The 21,576-nt window shown below is 44.5% G+C and overlaps 1 protein-coding gene across 4 annotated transcripts in view; it reads right to left on the bottom strand.

Moving 5' to 3' along the window:
• LOC134346269 (protein phosphatase inhibitor 2-like) overlaps positions 1-21,576 on the bottom strand; it is a 71,776-nt gene that overhangs the window by 11,070 nt on the left and 39,130 nt on the right. For 2 of the 4 annotated variants that reach the window (XM_063047614.1, XM_063047612.1), the window contains exon 7: positions 12,525-12,793. The exons of the other annotated variants lie outside the window; for them this stretch is intronic. In XM_063047614.1, coding sequence (XP_062903684.1) covers positions 12,696-12,793 — 98 coding nt within the window. In that variant the 3' untranslated portion in view covers positions 12,525-12,695. Of the gene's footprint in view, positions 1-12,524; positions 12,794-21,576 lie in introns of those variants that run through there. 4 annotated transcript variants of the gene reach the window in all.

The raw sequence follows: 21,576 nt of genomic DNA, 5'->3' as shown, positions 1-21,576 counted from the left end.
GTTCTGTACACACCAAGGTGAAGCTGTACCGGAATGTGTTCTGTACACCAAAGTGAAGCTGTACCGGAATGTGTTCTGTACACCAAGGTGAAACTATACCAGAAAGTGTTCTGTACACCAAGGTGAAACTGTACCAGAAAGTGTTCTGTACACCAAAGTGAAACTGTACCAGAATGTGTTCTGTACACCAAGGTGAAGCTGTACAGAAAGTGTTCTGTACACCAAGGTGAAGCTGTACAGAAAGTGTTCTGTACACCAAGGTGAAGCTGTACAGAAAGTGTTCTGTACACCAAGGTGAAGCTGTACCATAATGTGTTCCGTACACCAAGGTGAAGCTATACCAGAAAGTGTTCTGTACACCAAGGTGAAGCTGTACCATAATGTGTTCCGTACACCAAGGTGAAGCTATACCAGAAAGTGTTCTGTACACCAAGGTGAAGCTGTACCATAATGTGTTCCGTACACCAAAGTGAAACTGTACCAGAAAGTGTTCTGTACACCAAGGTGAAGCTGTACAGAAAGTGTTCTGTACACCAAGGTGAAGCTGTACAGAAAGTGTTCTGTACACCAAGGTGAAGCTGTACAGAAAGTGTTCTGTACACCAAGGTGAAGCTGTACAGAAAGTGTTCTGTACACCAAGGTGAAGCTGTACAGAATGTGTTCTGTACACCAAGGTGAAGCTGTACAGAATGTGTTCTGTACACACCAAGGTGAAGCTGTACCGGAATGTGTTCTGTACACCAAAGTGAAGCTGTACCGGAATGTGTTCTGTACACCAAAGTGAAGCTGTACCAGAATGTGTTCTGTACACACCAAGGTGAAACTGTACCGGAATGTGTTCCGTACACCAAGGTGAAGCTGTACCAGAATGTGTTCCGTACACCAAAGTGAAACTGTACCAGAATGTGTTCTGTACACACCAAGGTGAAGCTGTACAGAAAGTGTTCTGTACACCAAGGTGAAGCTGTACCATAATGTGTTCCGTACACCAAGGTGAAGCTATACCAGAAAGTGTTCTGTACACCAAGGTGAAGCTGTACCATAATGTGTTCCGTACACCAAGGTGAAGCTATACCAGAAAGTGTTCTGTACACCAAGGTGAAGCTGTACCATAATGTGTTCCGTACACCAAAGTGAAACTGTACCAGAAAGTGTTCTGTACACCAAGGTGAAGCTATACCAGAAAGTGTTCTGTACACCAAGGTGAAGCTGTACAGAAAGTGTTCTGTACACCAAGGTGAAGCTGTACAGAAAGTGTTCTGTACACCAAGGTGAAGCTGTACAGAATGTGTTCTGTACACCAAGGTGAAGCTGTACAGAATGTGTTCTGTACACACCAAGGTGAAGCTGTACAGAAAGTGTTCTGTACACCAAAGTGAAACTGTACCAGAATGTGTTCCATACACCAAGGTGAAGCTGTACCAGAATGTGTTCCATACACCAAAGTGAAGCTGTACAGAATGTGTTCTGTACACCAAGGTGAAGCTGTACGGAATGTGTTCCGTACACCAAAGTGAAGCTGTACCGGAATGTGTTCTGTACACCAAAGTGAAGCTGTACCGGAATGTGTTCTGTACACCAAAGTGAAGCTGTACCGGAATGTGTTCTGTACACCAAGGTGAAACTATACCAGAAAGTGTTCTGTACACCAAGGTGAAACTGTACCAGAAAGTGTTCTGTACACACCAAGGTGAAGCTGTACCGGAATGTGTTCTGTACACCAAAGTGAAGCTGTACCGGAATGTGTTCTGTACACCAAAGTGAAGCTGTACCAGAATGTGTTCTGTACACCAAGGTGAAACTATACCAGAAAGTGTTCTGTACACCAAGGTGAAACTGTACCAGAAAGTGTTCTGTACACCAAAGTGAAACTGTACCAGAATGTGTTCTGTACACCAAGGTGAAGCTGTACAGAAAGTGTTCTGTACACCAAGGTGAAGCTGTACAGAAAGTGTTCTGTACACCAAGGTGAAGCTGTACAGAAAGTGTTCTGTACACCAAGGTGAAGCTGTACCATAATGTGTTCCGTACACCAAGGTGAAGCTATACCAGAAAGTGTTCTGTACACCAAGGTGAAGCTGTACCATAATGTGTTCCGTACACCAAGGTGAAGCTATACCAGAAAGTGTTCTGTACACCAAGGTGAAGCTGTACCATAATGTGTTCCGTACACCAAAGTGAAACTGTACCAGAAAGTGTTCTGTACACCAAGGTGAAGCTGTACAGAAAGTGTTCTGTACACCAAGGTGAAGCTATACCAGAAAGTGTTCTGTACACCAAGGTGAAGCTGTACAGAAAGTGTTCTGTACACCAAGGTGAAGCTGTACAGAAAGTGTTCTGTACACCAAGGTGAAGCTGTACAGAATGTGTTCTGTACACCAAGGTGAAGCTGTACAGAATGTGTTCTGTACACACCAAGGTGAAGCTGTACAGAAAGTGTTCTGTACACCAAAGTGAAGCTGTACCGGAATGTGTTCCGTACACCAAAGTGAAACTGTACCAGAATGTGTTCCATACACCAAGGTGAAGCTGTACCAGAATGTGTTCCATACACCAAAGTGAAGCTGTACAGAATGTGTTCTGTACACCAAGGTGAAGCTGTACGGAATGTGTTCCGTACACCAAAGTGAAACTGTACCAGAATGTGTTCCATACACCAAGGTGAAGCTGTACCAGAATGTGTTCCATACACCAAAGTGAAGCTGTACAGAATGTGTTCTGTACACCAAGGTGAAGCTGTACAGAATGTGTTCTGTACACCAAGGTGAAGCTGTACCAGAATGTGTTCCGTACACCAAAGTGAAGCTGTACCAGAATGTGTTCTGTACACCAAAGTGAAGCTGTACCGGAATGTGTTCTGTACACCAAAGTGAAGCTGTACCGGAATGTGTTCTGTACACCAAAGTGAAGCTGTACCAGAATGTGTTCTGTACACACCAAGGTGAAACTGTACCGGAATGTGTTCCGTACACCAAGGTGAAGCTGTACCAGAATGTGTTCCGTACACCAAAGTGAAACTGTACCAGAATGTGTTCTGTACACACCAAGGTGAAGCTGTACAGAAAGTGTTCTGTACACCAAGGTGAAGCTGTACCATAATGTGTTCCGTACACCAAGGTGAAGCTATACCAGAAAGTGTTCTGTACACCAAGGTGAAGCTGTACCATAATGTGTTCCGTACACCAAGGTGAAGCTATACCAGAAAGTGTTCTGTACACCAAGGTGAAGCTGTACCATAATGTGTTCCGTACACCAATGTGAAACTGTACCAGAAAGTGTTCTGTACACCAAGGTGAAGCTATACCAGAAAGTGTTCTGTACACCAAGGTGAAGCTGTACAGAAAGTGTTCTGTACACCAAGGTGAAGCTGTACAGAAAGTGTTCTGTACACCAAGGTGAAGCTGTACAGAATGTGTTCTGTACACCAAGGTGAAGCTGTACAGAATGTGTTCTGTACACACCAAGGTGAAACTGTACCGGAATGTGTTCCGTACACCAAGGTGAAACTGTACCAGAATGTGTTCCGTACACCAAAGTGAAACTGTACCAGAATGTGTTCCATACACCAAGGTGAAGCTGTACCAGAATGTGTTCCATACACCAAAGTGAAGCTGTACCAGAATGTGTTCTGTACACCAAAGTGAAGCTGTACCAGAATGTGTTCTGTACACCAAGGTGAAACTGTACCAGAATGTGTTCTGTACACCAAGGTGAAACTGTACCGGAATGTGTTCTGTACACCAAAGTGAAGCTGTACCAGAATGTGTTCTGTACACCAAGGTGAAACTGTACCGAAATGTGTTCTGTACACCAAAGTGAAGCTGTATCGGAGTGTGTTCAGTACACACCAAGGTGAAACTGTACCGGAATGTGTTCTGTACACCAAGGTGAAACTGTACCGGAATGTGTTCTGTACACCAAAGTGAAGCTGTATCGGAGTGTGTTCAGTACACACCAAGGTGAAACTGTACCGGAATGTGTTCTGTACACCAAGGTGAAACTGTACCGGAATGTGTTCTGTACACCAAAGTGAAGCTGTATCGGAGTGTGTTCAGTACACACCAAGGTGAAACTGTACCGGAATGTGTTCTGTACACACCAAGGTGAAGCTGTACGGAATGTGTTCTGTACACCAAAGTGAAGCTGTACCGGAATGTGTTCCGTACACCAAAGTGAAACTGTACCAGAATGTGTTCCGTACACCAAAGTGAAGCTGTACCAGAATGTGTTCCATACACCAAAGTGAAACTGTACCGGAATGTGTTCTGTACACCAAAGTGAAGCTGTACCGGAATGTGTTCAGTACACACCAAGGTGAAACTGTACCGGAATGTGTTCTGTACACCAAAGTGAAGCAGTACCATAATGTGTTCTGTACACCAAGATGAAACTGAACCGAAATGTGTTCTGTACACAAGGTGCAGCTGTACCAGAAAGTGTTTTGTACACCAAAGTGAAGCTGTACCGGAATGTGTTCTGTACACAACAAGGTGAAACTGTACCAGAATGTGGTCTGTACACACCAAGGTGAAGCTGTATGGAATGTGTTCTGTACACCAAAGTGAAGCTGTACCGGAATGTGTTCTGTACACACCAAGGTGAAACTGTACCAGATTGTGTTCTGTACACACCAAGGTGAAACTGTACCGGAATGTGTTCTGTACACCAAAGTGAAGCTGTACCAGAATGTGTTCCGTACACCAATGTGAAGCTGTACCAGAATGTGTTCTGTACACCAAAGTGAAACTGTACCAGAATGTGTTCCGTACACCAAAGTGAAGCTGTACCGGAATGTGTTCCGTACACCAATGTGAAGCTGTACCAGAATGTGTTCCGTACACCAATGTGAAGCTGTACCAGAATGTGTTCCGTACACCAAAGTGAAGCTGTACCGGAATGTGTTCTGTACACAACAAGGTGAAACTGTACCGGAATGTGTTCTGTACACCAAAGTGAAACTGTACCGGAATGTGTTCTGTACACAAGGTGAAGCTGTACTGGAATGTGTTCTGTACACCAAAGTGAAGCTGTACCAAAGTGGTGTTCTTTACACATTCTTTCATCATTCCGCACCACGAACTTTCAGAAGATCCTTTGTATTTTCTGGCCAAGAAAGATCTCGAACTAAGCCCTACTCTTTCAGTGTCACTCAGAGGACATAGCCATAATCATGATGAGGAAACATTGGAGATGCGTTGGACACGTGGTGAGAAGGGAGGATAACTCCATCATCGAGACAGCACTTCATTGGATCCCTGAAGGGTGGAGGAAATGCGGGAGACCAAAGACAACATAGCGCTGTGCCGTAGAGGCAGAAATGAGGACCCTGAACCACACCTGGTGAAATCTAGAAGATGTCCAAGGACAGAGATGGAGGACCTTCGCTGTTGCCCAAAACACCAGTGGCGTAATGAGCAGTAGGAAAGTAAGACCTGGATGAATCCTTGCATCTGAAAGCTGCCCCTCAAAACCTCTGACACTGCAGCCCTCCCTCTGCATAGTGTGGAGCCTTGTCGCCGAATCTCTCTCTATTGAGGATAAGCAGGTCATATAATAAGGGAGTGGTCAGCCCCCTTACACATCCGATAACACAACCCCATAGCTTCTTCCCACACCCCAGTAACGTGCGGGATTGGAGAAATAATTAGCTGCTGTAAGTTCCTCCCTTCCCCCCACCAGGTATGTGGGAGAGAGGTAGAACTGAGGGGGGCGGGATAGATGGGAATGTGGGAGGGATTCAAACGGGATCAGTATAAATGGGTGGCTGATGGTCAGCACGGACTCAATGGGCTGAACGGCCTCAGCTCTGTATCACTCAATGACTCTAAGCACCTAGAGGAGCACTTGAATTGGCAAAGAACAGGAAACTACCGAGCTTCTTCTTCATCTTGGGTCCTTAGCTCTCAGGGCAGCATCGGCCATCGATGATCTCCCATCTCCATCATCCTGGAGTGTCCCCATCATCTAATTTTGACCTTGGCGTCTCTCCTCCACAGGTTTCTTGGACATCCCTTTTCCTTCTTTCCTCTTTCCTATTTTAGTGCCTGCCTGGTGATGTTGTGGTTCATTTTGTCAAGGGGTGGCCAATTCACCTCTATTTCCATTTTGCATATTGGGTTACAGAGCAAGTGCAGGTAAATGAGATTGGCATTGATGAGCACTTGGTAGTCAGTTTGGAGCTAGTGGCCTGTTTCTGTACTATGTCACTCAACAACTCCATTAGCATTTACATAGTGCCTCCAATGTCACTGAGTCGAGCTCAGAAACAGGCCCTTCAGCCCATCTAGGCCATGCCGATCCACTTAAACTACCTCGTCCCATTGACTTGCACGGGGACCATAGCTCACCATACCCCTACCATCCACGTACCTGTCCAAACTTCCCTTAATAAGTATTGAAATCCAGCTCACATGAACCACTTGTACTGGCAGCTCGTTCCACACTCTCACCACCCTCTGAGTGAAGAAGATTCCCCTCATGTTCCCCTTAAACTTTTAACCCTTCACCCTTAACCCATGACCTCTCATCTTAGTCCTACCCAACCCCAGTGGAAAAAGCCTGCTTGCATTTACCCTATCTATACTCCTCATAATTTTGTATCCCTCAGTCAAATCTCCCCTCAATCTTCTAGACTCCAAGTAATAAAGTCCTAATGATTCAATCTTTCCTTGTAACTCAGGTTCTCTAGACCCAACAATATCCTTGTAAATTTTCCCTGTATTCTTTCAACTTATTTACATCTTTCCTGTAAGTAGATGACCAAAACTGCACATGATACTCCAAATTAAACCTCACCAATGTGTTATAGGACTTCAACATAATACTCCATTTCCTGTACTCAGTACTTTGATTTATGAAGGTCAATGTGCCAAAAGCTTTCTTTATGACCCTATCTACCTGCGACGCCACTTTCTACGAATTATGGACCTGTATTCCCAGATCCCTTTGTTCTACCACACCCCTCAGTGCCCTACCGTTTCCTGTGTAAGACCTACCCCGGTTGGCCCTACCAAAGCGTAACATCTCGCACTTGTCTGCATTAAATTCCATCTGCTGCCGTTATTCTGTCCATTTTTCAGGTGGTCTAGATCCTGCTACAGCCTGGATAACCTTCCTTGCTGTCCACTACAGCCCCCAATCTTAGTGTCATTTGCAATTGTAAGGAGCTATCTATATCTTACCTCAGGAAATATATGAAAAAGCTTGAAAGAGTGCAGATAAAATTAGACCATAAGACCATAAGATATAGGAGCAGAATTAGGCCATTTGGCACATCGAGTCTGCTCTGCCGTTTCATCATGGCTGATCCATTTTCCTCTCAGTCCCAGTCTCCTGCCTTCTCCCCGTATCCCTTCATGCCCTGACAATCAAGAATCTATCAACCTTTGCCTTAAATATACATAAAGACTTGACCTGCACAGCTGCTTATGGCAATGAATTCCACAGATTCACCACCCTCTGGCTAAAGAAATTCCTCCTCATCTCCATTCTAAAAGGATGCCCCTCTACTCTGAGACTTTTAGCGCATCCTTTCTAAGATGAAGGACCCAAAGCTGCTCACGATACTTCGTGAGGCTTCACCAGTGCTTTATAAAGTCTCAACACTACATTCTTGCTTTTATATTCTAGTCCTCTTGAAATGAACAATAATATTGCACTTGCCTTCCTCACTACAGACTCAACCTGCAAATTAACCTTTAGGGAATCCTACACAAGGACTCCAAAGTCCCTTTACACCTCAGTTTTTGTATTTTCTCTCCAGTAAGAAAATAGTCAACCCTTTCATTTCTTCCACCAAAGTGCATGACCATACACTTCCTAACACTCGTTCTCCTAATCTATCTAAGTCCTTCTCTACTTCATCACAACTAACTACCTCTCCACATTATCTTCATCTCGTCTGCAAACTTTGCAATCAAGCGATTAATTGCATCACGCAAATCATTGACATATAATGTAAAAAGAGTTGATCCCAACACAGATCCCTGTGGAACACCACTAGTCACCAGCAGCCAGCCAGAAAATGCTCCCTTTATCCCCACTCTTTGCCTCCTGCCAATCAGCCACTGCTTTATCCATGTTTGAATCTTTCCTGTAATACCATGGGCTCGTAGCTTGTTTAGCAGCCTTATGTGTGGCACCTTGTCAAAGGCCTTCTCAAAATCCAAGTACGCAACACCAACTAATTCTCCTTTGCCTATCCAGCTTGTTGCCTCCAAACCCTACAACAAGGATGTGGTCCTCTTGGAGGTGGATGAATTGAGGACACTGAATTACTCTCTTCTGCGCAACCAACCCCAGCAATCGCCCATGCTACCTAGTTGCCTAGTTGACTGCAGTTAAAATGTGCTCTATTTTAAGATAGCTGTAGGGTATGACAGTGCAAAGAAACAGGCTCTTCGGCCCATCTAGTCCATGGGACCTGGTTTTCTGCCCAGTCCCATCTATCTGCACCCCAAAACCCTCTCATTCGTATCTCAATTCAAACTTCTCTTAAATGTTATAATGGAATCCACATCTACCACTTCCACCGACAGCTCAATACTCACAACACCCTCTGTGTGAGGAAGTTCCCCATCAGGTTCCCTTAAATATTTCTCTTTCCCCTACACCTTATGACCTCTCGATTTAGTCTCACCCAGCCTGAGAGAAAAAGCCTGCGTACTCCTTGAACTTTTTGTCCATCAGACTAAACACTATGTTTGGTGTAAGCCAAACGCCTCACATCATCAAAAACACACCATCCCTACCGTGAAGTACAGTGGTGGCTGCATCATGCTGTGGGGATGCTTCACTACAGCAGGCCCTGGAAGGCTTGTGAAGGTAAAGGGTAAAATGAATGCAGCAAAATACAGGGAAATCCTGGAGGAAAACCTGATGCAATCTGCAAGAGAACTGCGACTTGGGAGGAGATTTGTTTTCTAGCAAGACAATGACTCCAAGCGTAAAGCCAAACCTACAAAGGAATGGCTTAAAAACAACAAAGTTAAGATCCTGGAGTGGCCAAGTCAGAGTCCATTCCTCAATTCAATTGACAATTTGTGGCTGGACTTGAAAAGGGCTGTTCACTCACTCACGATCCCCAATGCAATCTGACAGAGCCTGAGCAGTTTTGCGAAGAAGCATGGTGAAAAATTGCAGTGTCCAGATGTGCAAAGCTGATAGAGACCTATCCACACAGACTCAAGGCTGTAATTGCTGCCAAAGGTGCATCTATTAAATACTGACTTGAAGGGGGTGCATAATTATGCAATCAATTATTTTATGTTTGATAATTGTAATAAATTTAGACAAATTTGTAGAAAATTGTTTTCACTGATATTTGAAGAGTCTTTCTATTGATCAGAGTCAAAAAAGTTAAATTAAATCCATTGTGATTCAATGTTGTAAAACAATAAAACATGAAAACTTCTCAGAGGGGTGAGTACTTCTTATAGGCACTGTAAGTAATGTAGTGGGACAAAGTGGAAAATATCAACAAGGACACTTGTGAGGTCAAGAGTCTATCTTAACTTATCAACAGGTCCATTCTATAGTCTTATAACAGCAGGATAGAGGCTGTCCTTGAACCTTGTGGTGTGTGCTTTTTGGTATGTATCTCCTACCTGAATCGTGAGGGGGTAGGGGCTGGGGGGGTTGGGTTTGGGCCCGTATCTAAGAAAGGATGTGTCAGCATGGGAGAGGGTCTAGAGAAGATTTACGAGGATAATCCCAGGAATAAAAGGGTTAATGAATGAGAAGCATTTGATGGCTGAATATTGATTGGCCTTGAATGGCTGTGGAGAGGATGTTTCCAATAGTGGGAGAGTCCTGGACCTGGGGCACAGCCTCAGAATAAAAGGACGTCTCTCTAGAACAGAGGTGAGAAGGTATATCTTTAGCCAGAGGGTGGTGAATCTGTGGAATTCATTGCCACAGGCAGCTGTGGAGGCCAAGCCAATGGGTATATTTAAAGGGGAAATTGATAGTATCATGACAGTAAGGGAGTAAGGGAGTCGAAGGTTACAGGGAGAAGGAAGGAGAATGGAATTGAGAGAGGAAGTAAATCAGACAAAATGGAATGTCAGAGCAGACACAATGGTTTAATTCTGCTTCAGTGTCTCATGGTCTTATAGAATTATCGAGGCATACAACAGAGACACTGCCCATTTTCCCAACTGTTCTATGCTGGCCAAAGTGCTCATCTACGCTAGTTTGCCTGCCTTTGCCCATATCCCTATCCTATCCATGTACTGTGTGAAATGTCTTTTAAGTCATATTGTTGATGTTGTACCTTCAAACATTATAGGGATCAGGTAAAAAGTATTACAGTGATGAAGTCAACTTTTCCAATGTGATGAAGAAAGCTGAGTCTCCCTACCCTGTAACTAAGAGCTTGTAAGGCCATAAGATGTAGGAGCAGAATTAGGCCATTTAGCCCATTGAGTCTGTTCTGCCATTTCAGCATGGCTGATCCATTTTCCCTCTCAGCCCCAGTCTCCTGCCTTCTCACAGTATCCCTTCATGCCCTAAGCAGTCAAGATTCTGTCAACCTCTGCCTTAAATATACATAAAGACTTGGCCTCCACAGCTGCCTGTTGCAAAGAATTCCATAGATTCACCACTCGCTGGCTAAAGAAATCCCTTCCCACCTCTGTTCTAAAAGGACGCACCTCTATTCTGAGGCTGTGTCCTCTGGTCTTAGACTCCTCCACTATAGGAAACACACTTTCCACACCCACTCTATCAAGGCCTTTCAGCATTCAACAGGTTTCAATGAGGTCACCCCTCATTCTTCTGAATTCCAGTGAGTACAGGGCCAGAGCCTTCAAGCACTCTTCATATGACACTCCATTCAATGCTGGAATCATTCTCATGAACCCCCTTTGAAGCTTCTCCAGTTTCAGCACATCCTTTCCAAGATAAGAGGCCCAAAACTGCTCACAGTACTCCAAGTGAGGCCTCACCAGTGCCTTATGAAGTTTCAACATCCTTGCTTTTATATTCTGTCCTCTTGAAATGAATGCTAACATCGCACTTGCCTTGCTCATCACAGACTCAACCCACAAACTAACCTTTAGGGAACCCAGCACAACAACTCCCAAGTCCCTTTGCATCTCAGTTTTTGTATTTTCTCTCCATTCAGAAAATAGTCAACCCTTTCATTTCTTCTACCAAAGTCTTGACCATACACTTCCTTAACACTGTATTCCATCTACCATTTCTTTGCCCATTCTTCTAATCTGTCTAAATACTTCTGTAGCCTCTCTACTTCCTCAAAACTACCTGCCCCTCCACCTATCTTCATATCGTCTGCAAACTTTGCTACAAAGCCATCAATTCGATCATCCAAATCATTGATAAATAGCGTAAAAAGAGTTGGTCCCAACACAGATCTCAGTGGAACACCAATAGTCAGTGGCAGCCTGTCAGAAAATGTTTCCTTTATTCCCACTCTTTACCTCCTGTCAGTCAAGCAATACTTTATCCACACTAGAATCTTTCCCGTGATACCATGGGCTCGTAGTTTGTTAAGCAACCTCGTATGGCACCTTGTCAAACTCCTTCCGAAAATTCAAGTACACAACATCAACTAATTCTCCTTTGTTTAAGCTGCTTGTTACTTCGGTAAAGAATTCCAACAAATCTTTCAGGCAAAGTTTTCCCTTAAGGAAACCATGCTGACTGTGAACTGTTTTATCATCTGCCTCCAAGTACCCTGAGACCTCATCCTTAAGAATCAACTCCAACATCTTCCCAACCATTAACGTCAGGCTAACTGGCCTATAGTTTCCTTTCTTCTGCCTCTCGCCCTTCTTGAAGAGTGGAGTGACACTTCCAATTTCCCAGTCTTCTGGAACCATTCCAGAATCTAGTAATTCTTAAAAGATTATTACTAATGCCTCCATGATCTTTTCAGCTACCTCTTTCAGAACCCTGGGGTATACACCATCTAGTCCAGGTGCCTTATCTACCTTCAGACCTTTTAGTTTCCAAAGAAGCTTCGCTCTAGTAATGGTAACCTAACACACTTCATGCCCCCTGGCACTCCCACCACACTGCTAGTGTCTTTCACAGTGCAGACTGATGCAAAGTACTTATTCAGTTCATCTGCCATTTCCTTGTCTCCCATTACTACCTCTCCAGCATCGTTTTCCAGCGATCTGATATCCACTTGCACCTCTCTTTTACACTTTATGCATCTGAAGAAACTTTTGGTATTCTCTTTAATATTATTGGCTAGTTTACTTTTGTATTCCATCTTTACCTCCTTGATGACTTTTTAGTTTCTTCTTTTGGTTTTTAAAAGCTTCCCAATCCTCTAACTTCCCACTAAATTTTGCTCTATTATATGCCATCTCTTTGGCTTTTATGCTGACTTTGACTTCTCTTGTTATACGCAGAGACTAGAGACTACAGACTAGAGACTGCAGCACCAGTTGAGAGGGCCAAGAAGGTATGGTGATGGTATGTATCTGAACAAACTTTTGGTATCCTCTTTATGGCCTACTAAAAAAGGCTTCAGGTCACAAGATTCTGATGCTCAGTTTATTGAAGGCTATTTATTTAAAAACACCATTCCAAAAACTCAACAATATTTACAAAATCCTTAAATATCAGTAAAACATTTATAAATGGTGGTTTTTTTGTCATCCAAGCAGCCAAAGAAATTATGGGCACAACATCATAGTGAGGCAATTACATAAAGTAGCTATTTAACAACTCCAGGAGACAATGAGAGCTAGCAAATGCAAATCTTGGGAGTCTAGAAATTGCTGCCTCCCCTCGTTTGGGCTGGAATCTTGAAAGGGTTCTGCAGAAGAGAGAAAGCATGTCAGATCTGTGAGGTAAGGCAAACATCTATGCAAAGCAATTTCAATTCAAGGTTGTTGTCATGACACCCATGTCACTAGGCTCCCTATTTCCTTCCTGTATTCCGACACATCCTTATTTGAGATACAGCCGACTACGGTTGGTACAATCTGCAGACTTGTTGATGCAGTTAAAGCAGAACCAAGCCATACAGTCATGAGCTACAGAAAGCAGAGCAAGGCTTCATCCTGGAATTAAGAATGAGAGGGGATCTCATTGAAACCTATTGAATGTTGAAAGGCATGGATAGAGTGAATGTGGAAAGGATGTGTACTACGGTGGGGATGTCTAAGACCAGAGGACACAGCCTCAGAATAGAGGGATGTCCTTTTAGAATGGAGATGAGGAGGAATTTGTTAGCCAGAGGGCGGTGAATCTGTGGAATTTGTTGCTACAGGTGGCTGCAGAGGCCAAGGCTTTGGGTATATTTAAGGCAAGAGGTTGACAGATTCTTGATTAGTCAGAGGAGAAGGCAGCAGATTGGGCCTGAGAAGGAAATGGATGAACCATAATGAAATGGTGGAGCAGACTCGATGGGCCAAATGGCCTAATTCTGCTCCTATATTTTATGATGTTATGGCAGCAAGGACACAGCCTTGAGGGGTACCAGTGTTGAGGACAGTCATGGTGAAGGTGTCGCTGCCCGTCCTTACAATTGTGGTCTAGGGTGTGAGGGGAAATCAGAACGTATGGAGCAACTCTTGTTTACACAGATACTGATGTGTATGTGGAACGAGATACCACTAGAAGTGTTTGAGGCAGGTACAAAAACAATTTCTGAAAGACATTTTGTATGGGTTTATGGATTGGAAAAGTTCAGAGGGATATGCAAATAAGGTTGATAGAGCACAGAGAAAATTTACAAGGATTTTGCCGGGTCTGGAGGACCTAAGTTATAAGGAAAAATTGCATAGGTTAGGACTTTGTTCCATGGAACATAGACGATTGAGAGGAAATTTTCCAATGGAGGTATTCCAAATTATGAGGGGTATAGATCAGCTAAATGACAGCTGTTTCATACACTGAGGTGGGGTGGGTCTACAACCAGAGATCATGGGTTAAGGGTAAAAGGTAAAAAGTTAAGAGGACCACGAGGGAAAACTTCTTCACTCAGAGGTGTGAGAGTGTGGAATGTGCCCGTGAGCTCAGTTGGAGGGCCGTAGTCCCGGAGCAGGTCAATGGAAGTAGGTAGTTTAAATGGTATCAACATGGGCTAGGTGGGGTGCAGGGCCTGTTCTTGTGCTGTATGGGCTGAACACAGGTAAATGGGACTAGCTCAGATTGGTCAACATAGACCAGGTTGGCTGACAGATCTGTTCCTATGTTGTATGACTCTATTTCAGTGTCCTAGATCGTTCTGTATTTTTTTCTTGCACCAGCAGCTCTCAGTAAAGGTCCTCCTTGACTCCTGTGCAGCCGGTCCATACGAGGAAGCCTCTGGGGGGCCGGCAGGAACAGGGCTTGCCAGCTTCCCCAAGATTGCAGGCACCTTCTGCTGATTCGAGACTCAGTTTCCGACTCGCAAACTGTGTTACGAAACGTTCTCGGGGCTGGAACCAGAACATAACCTGGAGAGGAGCTATACTGAGCCAGTGAGGGATTGGGGGCGGGGGGGAGGGATGGTGAGGGGCTAGTGACCAAAGCAGTCTCCATAAGTTGAACCACTTAAGCGGCAGCCCAAAATAAAAATGATCAGGAAGATTGTCACAACGAGTGTCCCAAGCCAAGCAGGCGAGAATTCCAATGGAAACAACAGGAATTCTGCAGATGCTGGAAATTGGAGATTACTTGGTGACACAAGAGGTCCTGTAAATGCTGGGAATCTTGAACAACACTCCCACACTGACATGTCTGTCCGTAGACTCTTCTACTGACACAATGAGGTCAAATGCAGGATGGAGGATCAACACTACATATTCCATCAGGGCAGTCTCCAACCTGATGGCATAAGCATTGATTTCTCCAACTTCTGGTAACCTTTGTATTTCCCCTACCCTCCACCAACTTTTAAAAAATTTTACCCCCCATTCTGCTGGTTCTCTCACCCTGCCCTGCCCTGATAACCTGGCCATCACCTCCCTCTGGTTCCCCTCCTCCTTCCACTGCCCTATCAGATTCATTTTTCCTTAACTTTTCCACCTATCACCTTCCAGCTTTTCATAATGACTCCCTCCCCCACCCACTCAACAACCTCCTCACCTGGTGTCACTAGTCACTTGCTAACTTATACTCCTACACCTCCCAGCCTTATGTCCAGGACCAGAGAACACAGCCTCAGAATAGGAGGCGTCCTTTTAGCACAGAGATGAGGAGGAATTTCTTTAGCCAGAGAGTGGTGAATCTGTGGAATTCGTTGCCACAGGTGGCTGTGGAAGCCAAGTCATTACATATACTTAAGGCAGAGGTTGATAGTTTCTTGATTGGTCAGGGCATGAGGGGATATGGGGAGAAGGAAGGAGATTGGGGCTGAGAGGAAAATTGGATCAGCCAGGATGAAATGGTGGAGCAGACTCGATGGGCCAAATGGTCTAATTCTGTTCCTAGATCTTATGGTCCTATTCTCCCTTCCTTTTCTTGTCCTGATGAAGGGTCTCAGCCCAAAACATCAACTGTTTATTCACCTGTGCCTGACCCGTTGAGTTCCTCCAGCATTTTGTGTGTGCTGTAATTTGCGTAAGATGACAGAGCGCTAGGTCGCAGCAGCCACTCTGGGTCCAATCAAAGGTGTAATTGTTCTTTTAACATGTGATTTGTAAGTCACTGCTGGATACAAAGAGCATTAAGTACTGCAGGACTATCCCATCAGCAAGTTACTGGATAGCAATGGAGGAGGACTCACTGTGTACTGTTGTTGTGTTGTCGCCTGGTCTTGGATGGTGCACAGTGCAAGTGATCGACTTGGATGTTATTATTGTGATTGCAAGACCCTGTTGGACACTGGGAATGTAGAATACGTCAAATCTGGTTCACTGGTTTACTGGTCAGACTGACGGCAGGGGATCTGTGTTGCCTTGATTGCGGCAAGGACTAGGCTGAGGCCGTGGGGTCGCCGGTTGCAGCCAACCATGAGATGAGACACCTAGGTGGTGTGGGAGAGCCCCTGCTTTTCAGCAGTTTTGGAATCCATACTTGGGTTTGGGACTGGCCCCTCCCATTGGTCCCAATCTCCAGTCTTTGCACGGTGCTGCTCTCCAGTGCTTGCTCGGTGGAAGGAGAGGCTGGACCAGGACAACTTATCATCAGTTCTACAGTCATGCCACTCAGAGACTTCAACTATTTACTCTTCTTTCTCTGTGACTGTATGTTTTTCTGAAATCATAACCATATGTGCTATGTGCAGTGTGTTGTGTGCTGTGTGCTGTTGGTAATATGTTTTGCATCTTGGTCCCAAAGGAATGCTGTTTTGTTTGCCTATATTCATGTATGGTCAGATAATAATTAAACTTGAACTTGAGCTTGTGGTGCCTGCGATTATTCAGATCTTGGTAGCTTTTTGGAAACATACGATACAAAGATAGATGGAGGGGCAGGTAATGTTGAGGAAGCATGAAGTCTGTAGAAGGACTTAGATTAAGAGAATGGGCAAAGAAGTGGCAGATGGATTGTAATGTAGGGAAGTATACGGTCATGCACTTTGGCAGAAGGAATAAAAGCATAGACTAATTTCAAAACGGACAGAAAATTCAGAAATTGGGTGTGCAAAGAGACTTGGGAGTCCTCATGCAGGATTCCCTAAAGGCTAATTTGCAGGTTGAGTTGATGGTGAGGTAGGCAAATGCGATGTTAGCATTCATTTCAAGAGAACCGGAATATTTAAGCAAGGATGTAATGCTGAGGCTTTATAAGGTATTGGTCAGACCACACGGAGTATATTGAGCAGTTTTGAGCTCCTTATCTAAGAAAGGATGAGCTAACAATGGAGAGGGTCCAGAGGAGGTTCACAAGAACAATTCCAGGAATGAAAACACTAATGTATGATGAGTATTTCATGGCTCTATTTTCACCGGACTTTAGAAGGATGAGAGGGGATCTCATTGAAATCCACCGGATATTGAGAGGCCTGGATAGAGTGGATGTGAAAAGGCTGTTTCCTATAGTGGGGGAGTCTAGGACGAGAGGACACAGCCTCAGAGTAGAAGAACGTCCCTTCAGAACAGAGATGAGGACGAATTTCTTTAGCCAGAGGGTACTGAATCTGTGGAATACTTTGCCACAAGCGGTTATGGAGGCCGCGTATTTACATAAAAACATAGAAAACCTACAGCACAATACAGGCCCTTCGTCCCACAAAGCTGTGCCAAACATGTACTTACTTTAGAAATTACCTAGGATTACCCATAGCCCTCTATTTTTCTGAACTCCATGTACCTGTGCAGGGGTCTCATAAAAGACCCTATCATTTCCGCCTCCACCACCGTCGCCGGCAGCCCATTCCTCGCACTCACACTCTCTGTGTAAAAAACTTGCCCCTGACATCTTCTCTGTACCTACTTCCAAGCACCTTAAAACTATGCCCTCAGCCCTGGAAAAAAAAGCCTTTGACTATCCACACAATCAATGCCTCTCATCATCTTATACACCTCTATCAGGTCACCTCTCATCCTAAATCACTCCAAGGAAAAAAGGCTGAGTTCACTCAACCTATTCTCATTTTTTTAAGCATGCTCCCTAATCCAGACAACATCCTTGTAAAGCTCTTCTGCACCCTTTCTATGCTTTCCACATCCTTCCTGCAGTGAGGTGACCAGAACTGAGCACAATACTCCAAGTGGGGTCTGACCAGGGTCCCATATAGCTGCAACTTTACCTCTCAGCTCCTAAACTCAATCCCGTGACTGATGAAGGCAAATGCACCTTTCTTAACCACACAGTCAACCTGCGCAGCAGCTTTGCGTGTCTTATGGACTTGGACCCCAAGATTCCTCTGATCCTCCACACTGCCAAGAGTCTTACCATCCCAGATACAAAATTCCCTAAAAGTGGCGTCACAGGTAGATAGGGTCGTAAAGAGAGCTTTTGGTACATTGGCCTTTATAAATCAAAGTATTGAGTATAAGAGTTGGAATGTTATGGTGAGGTTGCATAAGGTATTGGTGAGGCCAAAATTGGAGTATTGCGTGCAGTTTTGGTCACCAAATTACAGGAAGGACATTAATAAGGTTGAAAGAGTGCAGAGAAGGTTTACAAGGATGTTGCCGGGACTTGAGAAACTGAGTTACAGAGAAAGGTTGAATAGATTCGGACTTTATTCCCTGGAGCGTAGAAGAATGAGGGGAGATTTGATAGAGGTATATACACTTTGTAAAATTATGATGAGTATAGATAGAGTGAATGCAAGCAAGCTTTTTCCACTGAGGCTAGGGGAGCAAAAAACCAGATGACGTGGGTTAAGGGTGAAGGGGGAAAAGTTTAAAGGGGACATTAGGGGGGTTTCTTCACACAGAGTGGTGGGAGTGTGGAATGAGCTGCCAGATGAAGTGGTAAATGCAGGCTCACTTTTAACATTTAAGAAAAATTTGGACAAGTACATGGATGAGAGGTGTATGGAAGGATATGGTCCAGGCGCAGGTCAGTGGGACTAGGCAGAAAAATTGTTCTGCACAGCCAAGAAGGGCCAAAAGGCCTGTTTCTGTGCTGCAGTGTTCTATGGTTCTATTAATACTATATTCTGCCATCATATTTGACCTACCAAAATGAACCACCTCAAACTTATCTGGGTTGAACTCCATCTGCCACTTCTCAGCCCAGTTTTGCATCCTATCAATGTCCCGGTGTAACCTCTGACAGCCCTCCACACTATCCACAACACCCCCAACATTTGTGTCATCAGCAAATTTATTAACCCATCCCTCCACTTCCTCATCAGGTAATTTATAAAAATCACAAAGAGCCCCAGAACAGATCCCTGAGGAACACCACTGGTCACCAACCTTGATGCAAAATGTGACCCGTCTACAACCACTCTTTGTCTTCTGTGGGCAAGCCAGTTCTGGATCCACAAAGCAATGTCACCTTGGATCCCATGCCTCCTTACTTTCTCAATAAGCCTTGCATGGGGTACTTTGTCAAATGGTTTGCTGAAATCCATATACATTACATCGACTGCTCTACCTTCATTAATGTGTTTAGCCACATCCTCAGAAAATTCAATCAGGCTCATAAAGCATGACCTGCCTTTCCACAAAGCCTATTCCTAATCATATTATGCCTCTCCAAATGTTCATAAGTCCTGCCTCTCAGGATCTTCTCCATCAACTTACCAGCACTGAAGTAAGACTCACTAGTCTATAATTTCATGGGCTATCTCTACACCCTTTCTTGAATATGGAACATCCACAACCTTCCAATCCTCCGGAACCCCTCCCGTCCCCATTGATGATGCAGAGATCATCGCTAGAGGTTCAGCAATCTCCTCCCTCGCCTCCCACAGTAGCCTGGGGTATATCTCATCTCGTGCCATTGACTTATCCAACTTGATGCTTTCCAAAAGCTCCAGCACATCCTCTTTCTTAATATCTACATGCTCAAGCTTTCCAATCCACTGTAAGTCATCCCTACAATCGCCAAGATCCTTTTCTGTAGTGAATACTGAAACAAAGTATTCATTAAGTTTCTCTGCTATCTCCTCCGGTTCCATACACACTTTTCTACTGTCACACTTGATTGGTCCAATTCTCTCACATCTTATCCTCTTGCTCTTCACATATTTGTAGAATGCCTTGGGATTTTCCTTACTCCTGTCTGCCAAGGCCTTCTCATGGCCCCTTCTGGCTCTTCTAATTTCATCCTTAAGCTCCTTCCTGCTAGCCTTATAATCTTCTAGATCTCTATCATTACCTAGTTTTTTGAACCTTTCATAAGCTTCTCTTTTCTTCTTGACGAGATTTACAACAGCCTTTGTACACCACGGTTCCTGTACCCTACCATCCTTTCCCTGTCTCCTTGGAATGTACCTATGTAGAATACCATGTAAATATCTCCTGAACATTTGCCACATTTCTGCTGTACATTTCCCTGAGAACATCTGTTCCCAATTTATGCTTCCAAGTTCCTGCCTGACAGCTTCATATTTCCTCTTACTCTAATTAAGTGCTTTCCTAACTTGTCTGTTCCTATCCCTCTCTGATGCTATGGTAAAGGAGATAGAATTGTGATCATTATCTCCAAAATGCTCTCGAACTGAGAGATCTGACACCTGACCAGGTTCATTTCCCAATACCAGATCAAGTACAGCCTCTCCTCTTGTAGTCTTACCTACATATTGTGTCAAGAAACCTTCTTGAAAACAACTGACAAACTCCACCCCATCTAAACCCCTCGCTCTAGGGACATGCCAATCAATATCTGGGAAATTAAAATCTCCCACCACGACAACCCTGTTATTATTACATCTTTTCAGAATCTGTCTCCCTATCTGCTCCTCGATGTCCCTGTTACTATTGGGTGGCCTATAAACAACATCCAGTAAAATTACTGACCCCTTCCTGTTCCTAACTTCCACTTACAGAGACTCAGTAGATAATCCCACCATGACTGCCTCCTTTTCTGCAGCCGTGACACTATCTCTGATCGACAATGCCATGCCCCCACCTTTTTTGCCTCCCTCTCTGTCCTTTCTGAAGCATCTAAAGCCTGGCACTCGACGTAACCATTCCTGCCCCTGAGCCATCCAGGTCTCTGTAATGGCCACAACATCATAGCTCCAAGTACTGATCCACACTCTAAACTCATCCGCTTTGTTCATAATACATTTAAAGCAGAGGCTGACAGCTTCTTGTTTAGTAAGGGCATCAAAGAAGGCAGGAGAATGAGGTTGAGAAGGAAAATAAATCAGCCATGATCGAACAGTGGAGACAACTCGATGGATGGAATGGGCTAATTCTGCTCCTATATCTTATTCTCTTTTGGTCTGATGAATAGGGTTGCAACCACGGCAACTCCTTTCATTCCCGTGACCACCCATTGAGATGTTCTTCCTGGATTTGGACAGGATCTTATCTTCAAAGTGTTAGGAATTCAAGCAGTTTTATTAAGCGTTTTGCGACTGTGACTTCCACTGCAAGATTATATATCGACAGCACAGGATGAGACATTTGGCCACATGTTCTCGTTCTGCCTCCTCTGAGGAGCTCCCTTAATTTAACCCTTGGTTGACCATTTCCGTCCCTCAAAGCGAAGATGTTGGTCCTCCTCCAGCATTGGGAAGATTCCTGGTGTTTAGCGAGAGTTCGGCTCTGCGGGCAAAAACCGACACGGAAAGCGTAGTGAAGCTCCTGTAATGGCAGCCAACTGTTTTTTGGGTGTGCACAGTACGTCAATGGGGTGGCGTAGTGGTTAGCGTGACCCCTTACAACACCAGTGACCCAGGTTCAATTGCCGCCACTGTCCGTAAGGAATTTGCACATTCTTCCTGTGACCACATGGGTTTTCTCCGGGGTCCTTCTCACATTCCAAAGACGTACTGGTTAATAAATTGCGGGCATGCTATGTTGGCGGTGAGAGTACGAGGACATTTAAGGGCTGACCCCAGCACACCCCCGGACTGTGTTAGTTGTTAACGCCAATGGCGCATTTCACGGTATGTTTCGATGCACGTGTGACAAATGAAGCTAATCTTTAATCTTTGAGATCTGACTGAGAGGTCAGGAGTGGGTTGGGATGGGGAGTGCAGGTGAGTGAGGGATGGTGGGGGGAGTTGATGCAGGATGGCAGCACAGTAATTGG

The sequence above is a fragment of the Mobula hypostoma genome, chromosome 5 (assembly GCF_963921235.1).
Source record: "Mobula hypostoma chromosome 5, sMobHyp1.1, whole genome shotgun sequence".
NCBI classification, from domain to species: domain Eukaryota; kingdom Metazoa; phylum Chordata; class Chondrichthyes; order Myliobatiformes; family Myliobatidae; genus Mobula; species Mobula hypostoma.
Note: the sequence above shows the minus strand (reverse complement) of the source record. Positions and strands in the feature narration are given on the sequence as shown.